This window comes from Nymphalis io, chromosome Z, assembly GCF_905147045.1.
Source record: "Nymphalis io chromosome Z, ilAglIoxx1.1, whole genome shotgun sequence".
NCBI classification, from domain to species: Eukaryota; Metazoa; Arthropoda; class Insecta; order Lepidoptera; family Nymphalidae; genus Nymphalis; species Nymphalis io.
In genome coordinates this window covers 2,928,693-2,944,251 of record NC_065918.1, presented here as the reverse complement: position 1 = coordinate 2,944,251, position 15,559 = coordinate 2,928,693, and the positions used below count along the sequence as shown (strand labels likewise).

General features: G+C 31.7%; 1 protein-coding gene across 2 annotated transcripts in view; it reads left to right on the top strand.

The window, feature by feature from the left end:
- Positions 1 to 8,906: 8,906 nt before the first annotated feature.
- The window catches only part of LOC126780325 (DNA-binding protein D-ETS-3), an 80,178-nt gene continuing 73,525 nt past the window's right edge, over positions 8,907 to 15,559 (top strand). The window contains exons 1-2 of one of the 2 annotated variants that reach the window (XM_050504708.1): positions 8,907 to 9,274; positions 12,070 to 12,455. In XM_050504708.1, the coding sequence (XP_050360665.1) occupies positions 9,270 to 9,274; positions 12,070 to 12,455 (391 nt within the window). In that variant the 5' untranslated portion in view covers positions 8,907 to 9,269. Of the gene's footprint in view, positions 9,275 to 11,908; positions 11,927 to 12,069; positions 12,456 to 15,559 lie in introns of those variants that run through there. The other variant, XM_050504709.1, reaches the window with a different exon arrangement.

Genomic DNA, 15,559 nt, shown 5'->3' with positions numbered 1-15,559 from the left:
CTATAATATAAGCGGAGTAGAGTCATTTGCCATCTCGGCGAATAAAAAAAAAAAAAATGTGGTCACATCACTAGAGCTATATTTAGGAACGATATCAAAACTTCAAGACGCATTAACATTGGTACAAGAAAATTGTTAAAAGTTTTTATTTCCCTTAAATTTAGCTACTAGATCAACGATGCAATCAATACTATTACATTAATGAGCCTATTTCAGAGTAACTATCTACAATTCGATACTTTATATAATAAGAGCAAGTTTAACGCGAATGGTTTAACGACGGACCATGAGTAAAGCTATCGCAACCTGGGGCTGAGTTCTACTTATTTACAACGATTACGATGCGTTCACGATTCAATTACGATCCAACTTTGAATCATCTGTATTTATTCGAATTGGAACCGAATGGACATGATGTTAACATATACCGTTGTGTCAAAAGCAAACTTAAATTCGTAACTCTTAGAATAATAGTCGATAAATAAATTATATAATAGGAAAACGGAAAAAAACGGCGACGATCACGCTTCGATTCAATTGCGATAAAGTGTAATTTTGTTAGTAGAAATGGTCCCTGGTGTATATCATGCTAATACTTTTGACATGTAATTAATATCCTTAAATCAAATCCATCCAAAAGGGCCACTATTTATATGATTTAATGAATTTTATTAAATGTTCATGGTGTTTTTATTTTTAATTTAGATATACTTGAATAATTTATATTTATTGTGTATGCGCGAATTATTTTTATTAGAACTGGCAATAAAAATGCATTAGTGATGTGTACCTATAATTTTTTTTTTCATGTTGTTTTCCATGATAACAGTATATCCATGAAATAAAGGCATGGAAAAGATTAAACTTATGCATAAAATAAATTTAAAAACGTGCTCCACTAACTTCTGCTACTTTTCTTCAATTTTATAAAATGGATAAAATAATTGCAAAAGCCCAATTGAACTAAGAACTTCTTTTGTATGTATAAATTCGTTCAATTCATTTATATTTTCAAAAAAATAAATTTTATAGATAAACAAAGGACATTCGATTATGTCATAGGGATGAAAAACACAGTAAGGGTTGATGGTGGATAGTATAAAGAATATTACAATTATTGTACATTTCAAAGTAATTAAACAAATTTAAGGCGGAAATTAAAAAGGTTTAAGAAAGTACTAAGCCAAAAGCAAAACAAAGTAACATTAAACATTAATTACTTACTTAGTCAATAGGCCGGTAACAAAGGATATTAAGATGGTATGTCCCGTGTACTTATATATTGACTCACTTATCATTAAAAAAAAAACTGCTATATGAAGTATTGCTGTATAGCATACATTTAACCGGACATCATATCTCTATGCACTTTTTTGATATTCAAAAGATAACAGAACTTTCAGCTTAGTGTCATTCATATAAAGTTTGCATTCGTTTGTAAATATATTAAATTAATAAAATATTCATCTTTTTTGTGTATTATAGATGACACGGGTAGAAAAATATTGAGCGTACATCTAGCGTTAATATTAAAAAAAAACTCTTAATATTTGTTTTAGCTTAAAATAATACACGATATTATAAATGTAGTGTATCCAACCATTACATATGTAAGAGAGTCGACAACAATAATTAATTCGCCTCTGATTTATGCGAATATTATTCAGCAGTATTACAGCGCTGACTTGAAGCACGATGAAATTTATGCCTCTATGTTAATACAACTTGATACCACCTACAATATATTCGTGTACGCGAATAATGTACGTGGAAACTATGAATCTTATTGTCTAAGGAATAAGAACTAAATTGGAATAAATATGTTCATCCCAATTTTACTAAGCCACAATATATAACGTAGGACACGGCGTTATCTCTAAACTTAAAGTAGAAATATTTTATGACGAACAGTAACGTAAGAAACTTTTTTTTTTCATTTTTTATGTTCTGTTTTTATAATAAGCCTTAAATAAAATCTTAACATTTAAAATATTTATACAACAAGAAGAATTGTATTAAATTCACATGAAATCGCATGAATTAACCTAAAAAAATATTATCATAACAAGCATTTTGTAATATTAACCATATTCCAACCAACCCACTCTTCTATTTTTCATCCATAATTCAACCTCCATTCATGAGAATGGAGGTTGAATTTAGATAAACATTTTATGAGAATATCTTGTATTGGTTTGAAAGCAACCTTAGAACCTGTAAAAATATATAAGACTGGAAGGTTATATGATTTATATCTTTGTACTAAGTAAACTTAACTTAGCAAGTTAAGTTAATTAGTTTAGTGTCACTATGTTCTCTTCGCTAGCCTTTTTTTCACGCAGTGGAAACCGAAGTAGTCTCTTCAGTACCCGTGTCAACGATTATGCAAAATTTCACGATGATCGGTTGACTGGTTATAGCGTAACAAACACTTCCACATTTATAATAATAGTAAGGATTCCAAAATAATTGCATTGTTTACATAAACATAATATTGTTTGATGAATGTTTTAGCTTTATACAAGTGTGCCAAATGGCCGCTTCGGCGGTGGTTTATATTGCGTTATGATGCATTTTGTTAGCATTAAACTGATCTACAACACTATTTACCGTAAAACAGCTTCATTCGGACCATTGTGCTAATGATATATATGTTTTTTTTAAATATATTTATATCAATTTGTAAACCAAATTAATTACTTTTTATTTTAATAATATAGTCGTATTTCATAAAAGTTTCAACGAAATATAGTTCTTGATGTTTACTAAAATGTTGATATATATATACAAAATGCTTATGCAAAAGTGTATCGTTTTCGAGTTATTAATTTTTTAATATTTTTTTTATTTAAAGGATGTTTAAGATTCTAAAATTCAATAAAAAAAAAATCAACGTATTTTCCCTATTTTTTTTTGTATTTCTTGCTAGGGTACATCCTAGTTAATAATAACCAGTTATAAAACAAAAACAATCTTCAAGCATTTTTAAATTACAGATCCAAAACTGTACAACTTTTCGATTTTTAATTTTGATTCTTTAAGTTACTCGCAATTTTTTTGTAAAAATCACTATGGCTCTTATCGTGCGGATCACTTTAAAAACATCTGCGTTTCCTTAGCTATCCATCGGTACATAAAAAGTACAGTAACAATCATAAACTCAGGAGAAAATTAGATAACAAAGAGACCAGGTAGGAAATTCTAAGAAATGCTATTGTTAAGAAATTAAATCTGGATCAAAGACAAAAGGACCTCAATGCAAAGTAGTTAAAGATTATTTTTAATAGGGGTAATAGGTAAAAAAGGAGAGATAAACCAGAGCTGTCATTGCAATTTTGAATTTAAATCAAAAACAAAATACTTAATCTTTTTAGTTACTCCATACTTTCGAAATTACACTGTTTATTATTCATAATTCGTGTTCAAAATGAGATCCCCTATTTCGTATACAAATACGCATTCTTTTTCTTAATTCACTTTTTACTACAACACTACTCAAGCTATGTCGAATAGAATTTGCAGCATTCATTATTCTTGTTTTGAGTTCTTCAATTGTTTGTACTGGTGAAACATCATAAACCAGGCTTTTCATATGCTCCCAGACATAATAGTCCATCGGAGTCAAATCTGGACTTCTCGCTGGCCATGGGATTGGTCCTCCTCTGCCAATCCATCTATTACGATAATTGCTGTCTAGCCACTGTCTTACGGACATTCGAAAGTGTGCGGGGCAACCATCATGCTGGAATATCATTCTCTGCCTAAGTTTCAGCGAAACATTTTCGAGTAACTCATGCAGGATTTCTCTAAGCAAGCTTTCATAACTTTCACCATTTAAGTTATCAGGTAGGAAATGTGGCCCAATAAGATTATCATTGATAATCCCCATCCAGACGTTTACCGAGAAACGTCTTTGGGAACCGCTTAATCGCTTTTTGTGAGGGTTTCCCTGTTCTTTTTGAGACCAATATCGAATATTGTGGTAGTTAGTAATACCATCTTTGTCAAACTTTGACTCGTCTGTCCATAAAATTTTTCTCAAAAAATTAGGATTTTCTGCATCACAGTGTAGCATAAATCGGCAAAAATCTAAACGTCTTGCAGGATCTCCTTCTTCAATCACGTGTACGGGTGTGTAATGATAGGGATACAATCCAGCCGCGTGGACAGTAAACCAGACTCTCCATTGAGATACGCCCAGTCGGTTTGCCACAATATTGGTGGAAACTGTAGGGTCCTCTCGAAAATGACGAATAATTACATCTTCTTCATCTGGAGAACGGACACGAGGGCGTCCGGAATCAGATTGTCTCCTTTGCACGCGACCAGTTTCTCTAATTCGACGATACACACCAATAAAGACACTATTGTCAGGTGTCCGGCGATCCGGAAATCGACGATTATACTCACGACGAGCAGCTGCGGCGTCACCGTTACAATATCCATAGCAAAATAAACCAGTAAACGAGGCGGTTTTTTTCAAAAATTTAAGAGATCAATATTCACTAAAGCGCGTCCACACTATACGAGCAGTGCAAGTACAGTGAGTATTATGTACCCCGACAAGGTTTTATCACTCTTATTCCTAAAAGAAATGAGATAAAAGGAAATTAGAAAAAATGACGGTAAATTCAAAGGAATTGATAATTGTATTCCACAAACAGCTCTGGTTTATCTCTCCTTTTTTACCTATTACCCCTATTAAAAATAATCTTTAACTACTTTGCATTGAGATTCTTTTGTCTTTGATCCAGATTTAATTTCTTAACAATAGCATTTCTTAGAATTTCCTACCTGGTCTCTTTGTTATCTAATTTTCTCCTGAGTTTATGATTGTTACTGTACTTTTTATGTACCGATGGATAGCTAAGGAAACGCAGATGTTTTTAAAATGATCCGCACGATAAGAGCCATAGTGATTTTTACAAAAAAATTGCGAGTAACTTAAAGAATCAAAATTAAAAATCGAAAAGTTGTACAGTTTTGGATCTGTAATTTAAAAATGCTTGAAGATTGTTTTTGTTTTATAACTGGTTATTATTAACTAGGATGTACCCTAGCAAGAAATACAAAAAAAAAATAGGGAAAATACGTTGATTTTTTTTTTATTGAATTTTAGAATCTTAAACATCCTTTAAATAAAAAAAATATTAAAAAATTAATAACTCGAAAACGATACACTTTTGCATAAGCATTTTGGGGTCATTTGATAGCTATTGTCCTGAACTATAACCCTTTAAAAGGATCGTGACATATTACCCTGTAACCCTGTATATATATATTGCTTACATACAAACACACACACACATATAAAATTATAACAGCAGTATGAAATGTAATAGGAGACTAACGTTAAGCCTATTTCAACCACAGGCGGAGTAAAGACAAATAAACAACGCTGACATCCAATTGACGCGATATCATTGGTTGAGATCTTGAATAAAATCTATGATATTCTTTATGGATTCGCGAAAAATTACGTTTTGTTTGTAGGTTCCTGTATTACTTTGGAAGTCAAATTACAGTTCTTATTAATTGAAATATCTGTTTAACTTTGTGTGTCGTTCTATTCTATTCTCTTCCATTTGATTATATGGCTACATTTTTTATCAAATTCAGCCGTCGATGAAGCGAAGCTAATACTGTTTTGTTTTCTATTATTGTATAGAATGATTTGTAATCATTTACAATAATTTGATTTGATTGAGTTGGATTAAGATAACCTTTAAAATAATAAACAGCGACATCTATGATTTTTTAAGTAGCAACTATAGAGACCGTCTAACTTATCGGTTCATGTAAGTGCGGCATTAGTTTTCTCAAAATCTGAACGATGAACTTAATGCTAAATTAACTAGCATTAATTTCATTAAATAACGTGAGATCCGGGCCGTACTCAATTTGAAACGATCAAATTATGTATATTTTCCTTTGGAAATGGAGTCTATCTTTTAAGTTAACCTCTAGCAATATATCGGTGAAAACTGCATTCAATTCCATGCAGTAGTTAAAAAAACGTACACACACAGACAAATATTCTAAAAACTGTTATTTTTTTAAATATCTATAATGTAAAGACATTGGCTTGTTACAATTTTATTATAAATAATACATAATAGATTAAAATATATTAATCAAAAACTGTTTGCAGTGTACAATATAGCAGAATTAAAAGCAAATCGCATGGAGTATTTAAATCTAAGGTTTATTTATCTATTTAACTTATACGATTGGAATAGGGCACGGAAACAATTTTGATAAATAAAGCAATTTTTCTGTAATATAAATAAGAAAAACCGTCGATAAGATTAAATCGAAAAGTTTTATGTTAGACGTTGTTCAAAAAAGCAAATTTTTTCATTATTATTTCAATTATTATCATACTATTAACATTTTCTGCTTCGGTATATAGTTTGAAGTCAATTGTTTACAAAAAAACGTTAATACTAAGAATTAAGTTTTTACATTGTATGTAGTGTTGTATTGTGGTAGGCAGACTCACATATGAGCCACCTGATGGTAACTGGTCACCACCTGTCACTGTTTGGTGGCAGAATATGTGATGATTGGTGGTGATGATGACGGGCTTGCACAAAGCCCTACTACTGAGTGCATGTCCATATCAGATACTATCATTCAAAAAATTAATTATTATGTGTAAGCAGAACCAAATACGAGAAAGGTACATAAAATAAAAACATTACAGTACAGTCTTTGTCGCAAATCAATGAAGTGTGGAGCCTCTAGTAAGAGTTTCATCCCCACGCTACACAGATCGATTTCCCGCTCGATTGGTTCCGTGATAAGTGACCGGTCGTATCTTAGTAGTTTATGCTACTGTATATAAGTCTATATTTAAAATAAAAAAATACTTTAAGTATAATTTTCTCAAGGCAACGGATGATCAGCAATGAAAAGCTATTTAAAAGTCATATTTTTTATACCATGAAGTGGAAAATACTCGCTGATTTCTACACTACACTGATTATTCATTGATATAAAATAGTTATATAATTCACAGTTAGAGGCGTTGATTTAAAATATGTAGTCAGTTTTAGCCATATCATGAAATAATTTTAGGTTGTCCGTATCTTATGTGAGTTCGGTCAAATCGTGTAGGTTAGATAAATTTTTTTATGACCACGCAGAAATAAATACCCATTCCTTTAATACCTTTGATATTATGGAAACCATTACATCATTACAACCAACAAACAGCGTACTCAAAAAATTGAATATTCCGTTTTACGTAAGTTTACTTTTCGATATCTCGAAAAGGATAGTTTGCCGTGACTGAACTTTTTTTGTTTATATTTATTCATTTTCAAAATGTTATAAGATGGAGTATCACTTTCGGAATTATATCCGTTGTTTTTATTAATAACAAAGGTCAGACGGCCTGGCAAATGGACCGCCTGATGGTAATCACCGCCCATGTACATTGACGCTGTAAGAAATATTAACCTTTCCTTACATCGCCCATACCACCGGCACCATCCTTGGGAATGCACATGCAAATACAAAAAATGCAAGTTTGTTTTAGAATGCAAAGAAATATATTTCAATATTAATTCAAACATAACTAAAATATAACTTTAAAAAATAACATTAATTTAACCAAAAAATATTTAACAAAAAATATATAGCAATAAAACCTTTGTACATATTGCAAGCTAATTATTTATAAATATAAATATATTTTTTATTTTTCACATCAATCACATTATATGGCGTTTTTTAACCATTTCATATTTAAAATATACGTTTGCTTTCATTACAAAGGAAACCAACACATCTATTAATAATCTACTTATATCCTATATACTATCTAAATACTTATGAAAATAATTTATATTAATAGAACATTAAAGGAATAATCTACTCAATACAAGGAAAGTAAAAAAAAAAAATATACTTGTTTTTGCTGTATAAAAATAACAAACATTCATATATGCAAATTGAAGGGAGTCAAGAGCAATAGTGAGGTGAAGGCCGGTAGCGAGACGCGGCGGATGACGCTTTATCGGATATATAATAAGGTAATCCAGACTTCCTGCGGTGAAGTGGCCGCCTCGCCAAACGCCCACGCGTGCTCCACTAGCTTCGGGATACGCTGTTCCAATTGTATAAAATCTCACTCTTTTTTAATGTACTGGAAAAAGTCGAGATAGAACACACGGTGATCTTCAAATTTTAACTGTGATTTACAAATTAATTTTTAATTACTTTATAATATTTATTATTTTAAATATTATAATAAAAATCATTATATAAGGTAGAATTTTCTCTTGACCTAATCTACAACCTAACCTTGATCGCGACTTCAAATCTGGGCAGGCACCAGTATTTCCCCTGCACTTCATATGTGATTAATTTACCTCGTTCCTGCATACATGTGTTCCTAAATACAGATTCTGCAACGTATGCCACCATGCATTGAAGTAGCGTGATAATATGATAAATCTTCAAGCAATGAGCAATCACCTTAAAGCAAGGGGACAATTACGGACTGACTACGGAACTTTACTATTTATTAATTAAAGTTTGTAAAATAAATTGTTCATTGTTCATACATATTGAATTACCTTCTATTTAACTAGGTGCCAATGTAAAATATTTTGCGATCGATAGTTAAGCGATAATAGTATAGGTTAATCAGGTTAAGGTTTGAGCAGTTTAAGCTTTAATAGTAAATAGTTTAGAAATCATAAAAAACATATTTTAAGAAGTAATAATCTCAATACAAAAGAAATATACGTGCCTTGGAAAGTTTGCGCAACGTTGTGGTCAAATCGAGCAGCAAAAATAAATTGGTTATACGACACATTTCCCTTACGCCGGATGCAATCAATTTGAATGCTATGGCGCACAGCGCAGGCGCGTTACACACAGTCGTCGAAAGGACATCATCACGATATCATCACTATATCTAACTATATTCCCAAATTAATACCAATAAGGCAATATTTGTGCGCTAAATCCTCGGTTTCATTAACGGTCAAATTCAAACGGTGAATTGTCATAACAATTCCAAACCTCAACGTCCGTTCGATATGTGAAAGTGAATAATGGCTCTATATTCTTAGGATGCTAGTGATAATATTCCCTTAAGGGTTATTCCCTTAAATACCGAAGCTTCTTAGCATTCAAAAAGTGAATGATTTACAACATTAAGTGGTATCACTGAAATGTGATACCACAAATAAAACATCACCACGGATAAGATTAAGAAAGACGGAAAGCGACCGAAACGAAAAAGAATATCCGATATGAGGTGAGATTCCTTCATATTACTATGAATATTAAAAAATTTAACGGAAACTTAAATGCTAAAACGGAAATACAATACAAAATATAATTATGTCATATTTTGGTAGATATTTATATTGATATTATAATATGTATGTGTACCTATCCATTTTTTTTATAATATAAGAAGGTCGCCGGCAAATGGTTCACCTGATGGTGAGTGATCCGTTGTGTATAGACACAGTCACATGCGCTCATTCAACCTTCAACAATACTAAATATTGCAGTTCAACGGTAGGATATCTGATGAGTGGGTACCTATACAGACGAGCTAGCACAAAGGCCTACCACATAGTAAACCGAAACCGAAACAGCCTGTGAATGTCCCACTGCTGGGCTAAAGGCCTCCTCTCCTCATTTCGAGGAGAAGGTTTGGAGCTTATTCCACCACGCTGCTCCAATGCGGGTTGGTGGAATAGTAAAACCATATTATAAATAGCCATATAAGCTTATGTCTTATTTTTATTACTATATTTTTCACTTTCCCAGACTTTTGTATTTATAACTTTTCTAGTTTTGATTCTGCCTCACGTATCTATAGATATTTTATTGCTCCGTTACATTATAATTATTAATTAATTAGTAATTTTTTTATACAAATAATCATATTGCATCATCCTAACAATAGTCATTAACAAGCGAAGCGGATAACAATAGCTTGCTTTAAAGAAAACATTGTTCCTTTAACTACTCAATACTTTATGTTATTATGTTATTTTCTTAACCTTGTATTTAAATCGGAGTCGTCGCTAGTTATATACACAAAGAGGTCGAATGGTTTTACGCGAAATCTCTAAAAAAAACTTGAAGTGTCTATCTGTGATTTCAAAATAAATCATATAAAGTTATTATTATTATATTTTTCTGTTTGTCCGTCTGTTTGTCCGGGGTAACCTTCAAACTTTACAATAATTACAAAATAATAATTGTTTTATCATAATCAATAATTCAAGGCAACTTTTTTTATATAAGAGAGGATATGGATGGGCAAACGGGCCACTTGATGGTAACTGGTCACCGCCTAGTAAGGGATATAAACTATTCCTTACATCGCCCTTCAAATCGGAACATAGCAATACTAAATATTGCTATTTGGTGGTAGAATATTATGTGACGAGTAAGCGGTACATTCTTAGTCGGGCTTACACAAAGCCCTACAACGGGTAAATAGCATTTTCATTAATATCGGTTGCATCAAAAGCTATAACCACTTAAAGCTTACATAAATAATTATTCCATATATAATAAGAAAATAACACAGGTAAAACCGTGAGGTACAGCTAGTTATAAGTAATAAGGCGAAACATGTAACGTTAAGGATATGATCATGTACGAGTAAGCAATTATATTGATGTTTATAATAATAGCCGGAACCGACGGCCTAACGTGCTTTTCGAGGCTCGGAGTTAGTTGACAAGGGCATTATGACATTATGTACATGTCGTATTTTCATATTTATACCAGTCTCACCAGCTTATAAGGAGAGGAGGAGATGTTAGGTACCATATGTCCTTTTCAGTACCCCTGAAAACGGGTAAAAAAAAATTCGTGATGATCGGTTAATTACTTGGCTTTTTTTAATTTAGGCATTCATAAAAATATAATATATATTAACATAAAATGTTATATAAATGCCTCTTAACCATTTTTGTGCTTCAAATAAAATTGTATTTGCTGTTGTATTGTTGAAAATGGCGATTTGTTCAAGGCTAAAAAATAAAACAGATAATATTTAATTAACATAATTATATAACAGTTGATTTTATTTATTTAATATTTTATTGTACAACCTATAAATAGCAGATAATATAAAAGTAATAGAAAACAACAAATGGTGCGCAAAGGCGGTCTTATCGCTTATATCGATCTCTCACGGACAACCTTGGTTGAAAGAAGTTTTTTAAGAGAACGGGTAAATGCAATTAAATATGAAAGAGGAAAACATTTCTTTTAAGGTACAATACAAGTACAAGTACAATAAACTGCACATATCAACATCCCAAAACACATATAATAAATATATTATATAATAATGGAATTACAAGAAATTCAATAACACATTTTGCATTATGATGCTTTTATGAAAATAGTAGTTTTCCTCCACGGCTATGTTCAAACGTGACAGGGCAAGTGTGAGGTACCCTGGATACAAGATTTTTTTGTAACCCTAAGGTGACGCTTGTAAATTTTTTCAAAAAACGTTTGTTATGTCAGACGTGAAAGCATAACAAACAAATAAGCAATTTTGCTAAGGATCAAACTAAATATAAAAAAATACAAGATAATGAAATTCACGCTTTTGTATGTATTTAGCATACCCCAAACAAGCTGACAATGCTAATGGTAGTCGAGAATAATATATTAATATTTTGTTGTTATAAATAAAATAATATGTCTAAATGTATAGCGGGTGAAACTAATTGACACGGCATCGCACGGGTAGATAAGTAGAAAAATGTATTAAAAATACATTAAACTTTAACTTTAAATGTATTAAAAATACATTTTTTGGGTTTTTGTAAAATCCATTCTTAGTGAGCGTTTACTTCGGGAAGGAATAACTGTGACAAATTTCAGGTCAATCGGGCGGATAGTTTAGGAGATGTCGTGATTAGTGGTAATTAGCTTATATATATATAGAAAGATATACTTAAACCTTTTCCGAAATGAGCTTATAAGTTTTACATTTTTTATTAGTTTTTTTTTTAGTATAGACAATCAATTTATATAGATATATGCTTATGTTATTTTTTGTTTCAGGGTCGACATCCGAGGGCTGAAGTGTGGAGTCAAAGCGTGCTCCACACTCCGTGCTGGAGTCAAAGCGGCAATGTACGAAAGTAGCTGCTCCTATGGTGGAGCTCTTGAATTGAAGAGAAGCGCGTTGAAAGAAGACCCTTGGCCTACTTCGGAATGGCCACCTTACCGCTTACATCAGTCTACATTCGAACAACTGAAACAGAGTGTGGAGAAAGCCAAAGCAGCTCTGCAAGACAGATCTGGCTTATTGGGTTCGGCAACTGCGTTCGGTGATTTTTATGGGGGACAATTGGCCCAGGATACAACAAGCACAAGCCTCGGCTTCGGCAGAACGACGAGAACAGATGACTCCATGATAGCTTCTATAGACAAAAACAAAGGATTAGGTAAGTCTTTATTTATTTATTTAGATATTTTTTGCGAATTATTTTCCATGTATTACCTTTTTTAATTTGAATTATAAATAATATTAGCGAGCTATATTTCCAATAGATCGCGTTAATCATTATAATTATTGAAAAATATTCTATTAAAGAAATATCTCTGAAGAAAATAAAAAATAAAATTAAACCATTTGTCCCTAGATAAGTACATAAAATATAATATATGCAACATCACTTATATAAGCATAGCTAAAAACAACGATATATTTAATAACAAGATATTCTCTTATAGAAGCAAAATATTGCTTAAATAATTTAATATATTTAATTCTAGAAGTACGCAAAATGGATATGTATTTGTTTTTTTAGAAATTCAAACTTCCTACTCAACTTAGTAAGCAATTAAATTATATAAATTAAGACAATAAATGCTATCTTTTCCAAATATAAATAAAATTAGTAAACCATAACATTATTAATATATAAGTATAAATTATTTTTTAATCTTGTTTAGTTTATTGTTGTATGTAGAACAAACACATTTTATGGTTATTTTTTACAACATGTTTATTGAAAGCTTCGAAAAGCTTATCTTACAAGTTTTTTGCAAAGAACTCGTACGTTAGTACATGGTAATAAATCTGCATTACCAGTAACAGCCTGTGAATGTCCCACTGCTGGACTAAGGCCTTCTCCCTTTTTGAGGAGAAGCTTTTTGGAGCTTATTCCGCCACGCTGCTCATGCACATGCACATGTGGCTGAATTTCAGTGAAATTAGAAAAATTCAGGTTTCCTCACGATGTTTTCCTTCACCATCAAGCACGAGATGAATTATAATCACAAATTAAGCACATGAAAATTCAATGGTGCTTGCCCGGGTTTGAACCTACGATCATCAGTTAAGATTCACGGGCTCTTACCACTGGGCCATCTTGTGCATTGCTTTTATTTAAAAAATCCCTTCGTACGCGATACTCTATTTTGAAACGTGTATCCTTTAAATTGTATTATAATTACAATCAATGTCGCATATCACTTTCTGATGTTTACGATATTATTCAAATATAAAATAACACAATACAATGCTAGTTATTTAAGTAACTCTATTTAGAAATATTTCGATACAAATGTCTTCAATAATATTAAATATGTTGACGTGTGACGTGACTACCAGGAATGGAAATACATTAAAATTCTGTAATCAATTTGAATTTGTTATTTGTGGGAACAGCTCGGCGACCGTTTGAAATTTGAAAAAAATATTAATATCTAAAGCTTTTTTCAACCACAGGCTGAGTAAAGACAAATGAACAACATTGACATCCAATTGACGCGATATCATTGGTCGAGATCTTGAATAATCTATGATATTCACTATTCATTCACGGAAAATTGTTTTTATCGCGAATATATCGCGAAGTTGTAATCAGAACTTTGCAAGTTAAATTAAAGTAGTTATAACTAGTTAAGCGGAATAGTGTTGTATTATAAATAAAGATAAATTAATCAAGAGCTGTATTATAGTGCATAATACAGTAGAACTATTAGCAAGTCGCATGGAATATGTAAATTTAGGGTCTGTTTATTTTTACTCCTTCTTCGATTGGAATAGGCTATATAAAAAATAGGCACACACATAACAGTTTTGGTAGGGCTATGTGCAATCTCGTCTGGGTAGGTACCACGCACTCATCAATCTACCGCATCTTCCGCAAAACAGCAGTACTTGGTATTGTTGTTTTCTGGTTGGAAGGGTGAGTAAGCCAGTGTAATTACAGACACAATGGACATAACATCTTAGTTCCCAAGGTTGGTGACGCATTGGCAATGTCAGAGATGGTTAACGTTTCTTACAATGCCTATGATGGTCTTTGATGACTACTTACCATCAGGTGGCCCATATGCTCGTCCGCCTACCTACACTATAAAAAAAGTTCTCTACTTTTCTCGTCTGTTTGTCAACCGAATTTCTTTTTTGGTATCTAGTGATGAGTCTTAGTGTTATTAATAAAAATAATCCAGAAATAATAGTACAAAATAAGTTTTCGAATCATGCATATTCTATTTTATGTTATTTTGAAGTTCTAATCCATTATATGCACTAATGTTTTCAATTATGATTATCTTCGTTGAATTTCGACCTCTTGGCGAACACTAGTAATCAATAACGTGGAAACTATTGAATCAAAATAGATTATCAATATACTAATTCACGCACAAATGACTGATGATTCATGTAGACAAAAGTACACTTGTGCTAATTGTATAATATATACACCGCTCATCACGTTAATGCATACCATTATACTACCTTACCAACATATTGTTAGGATAATATCACAACTCAGAACGTAAACTCTGAATCTGTTGATAAAATCAAAAACATAAAATCAAATCTTATATCCTATGTAACCCTAACCCTAACCCTAACAGCCTGTGGCAGAATTTCAGTGAAATTAGACACATGCAGTTCCTCACGATGTTTTCCTTCACCGAAAAGTACGAGATGAATTATAATCACAAATTAAACGCATGAAAATTTAGTGGTGCTTGCCCGGGTTTGACCCACGATCATCGGTTAAGATTCACGCGTTCTGACCACTGGGCCATCTCGGCTCCTATATATCCTATGTATGTATAGTTTATTTTGAATTTGTATTTGCAAAAATATCTTACGTTTTTGTAATTCTGATACAGACTATAATTATTACTACTGTAATTCAAAAACTTGAATTGACAAAAGGTTTTTAAATAAATTAGACAAATAGCCTATTTTCATAATAAAATATGTATAGCGGTTCGATGGAATTGAAACTTTTTCACACAGTTACAATTTTATTGTCTCACAATAACAAAATATTATTCTTATTATTATTAACTTTGTTCAGAACTCAATAGTCTTTAGGAGACAGACAAGTCTCTGGACTAAGAATGTTTCACAATCACGGACCGAAGTCTGTGAAATTAATGCACTAAAGATACTTTTAAATCCACAACTTTATTTTATCGGCAAGAGCCTTGTCCGGACGCGGTATTAATAATCATCCTTTCACTTGCGTTTCCATTGCTTAAACAGCGGTTGATTTGTTGGAAAATTTTTTAATAA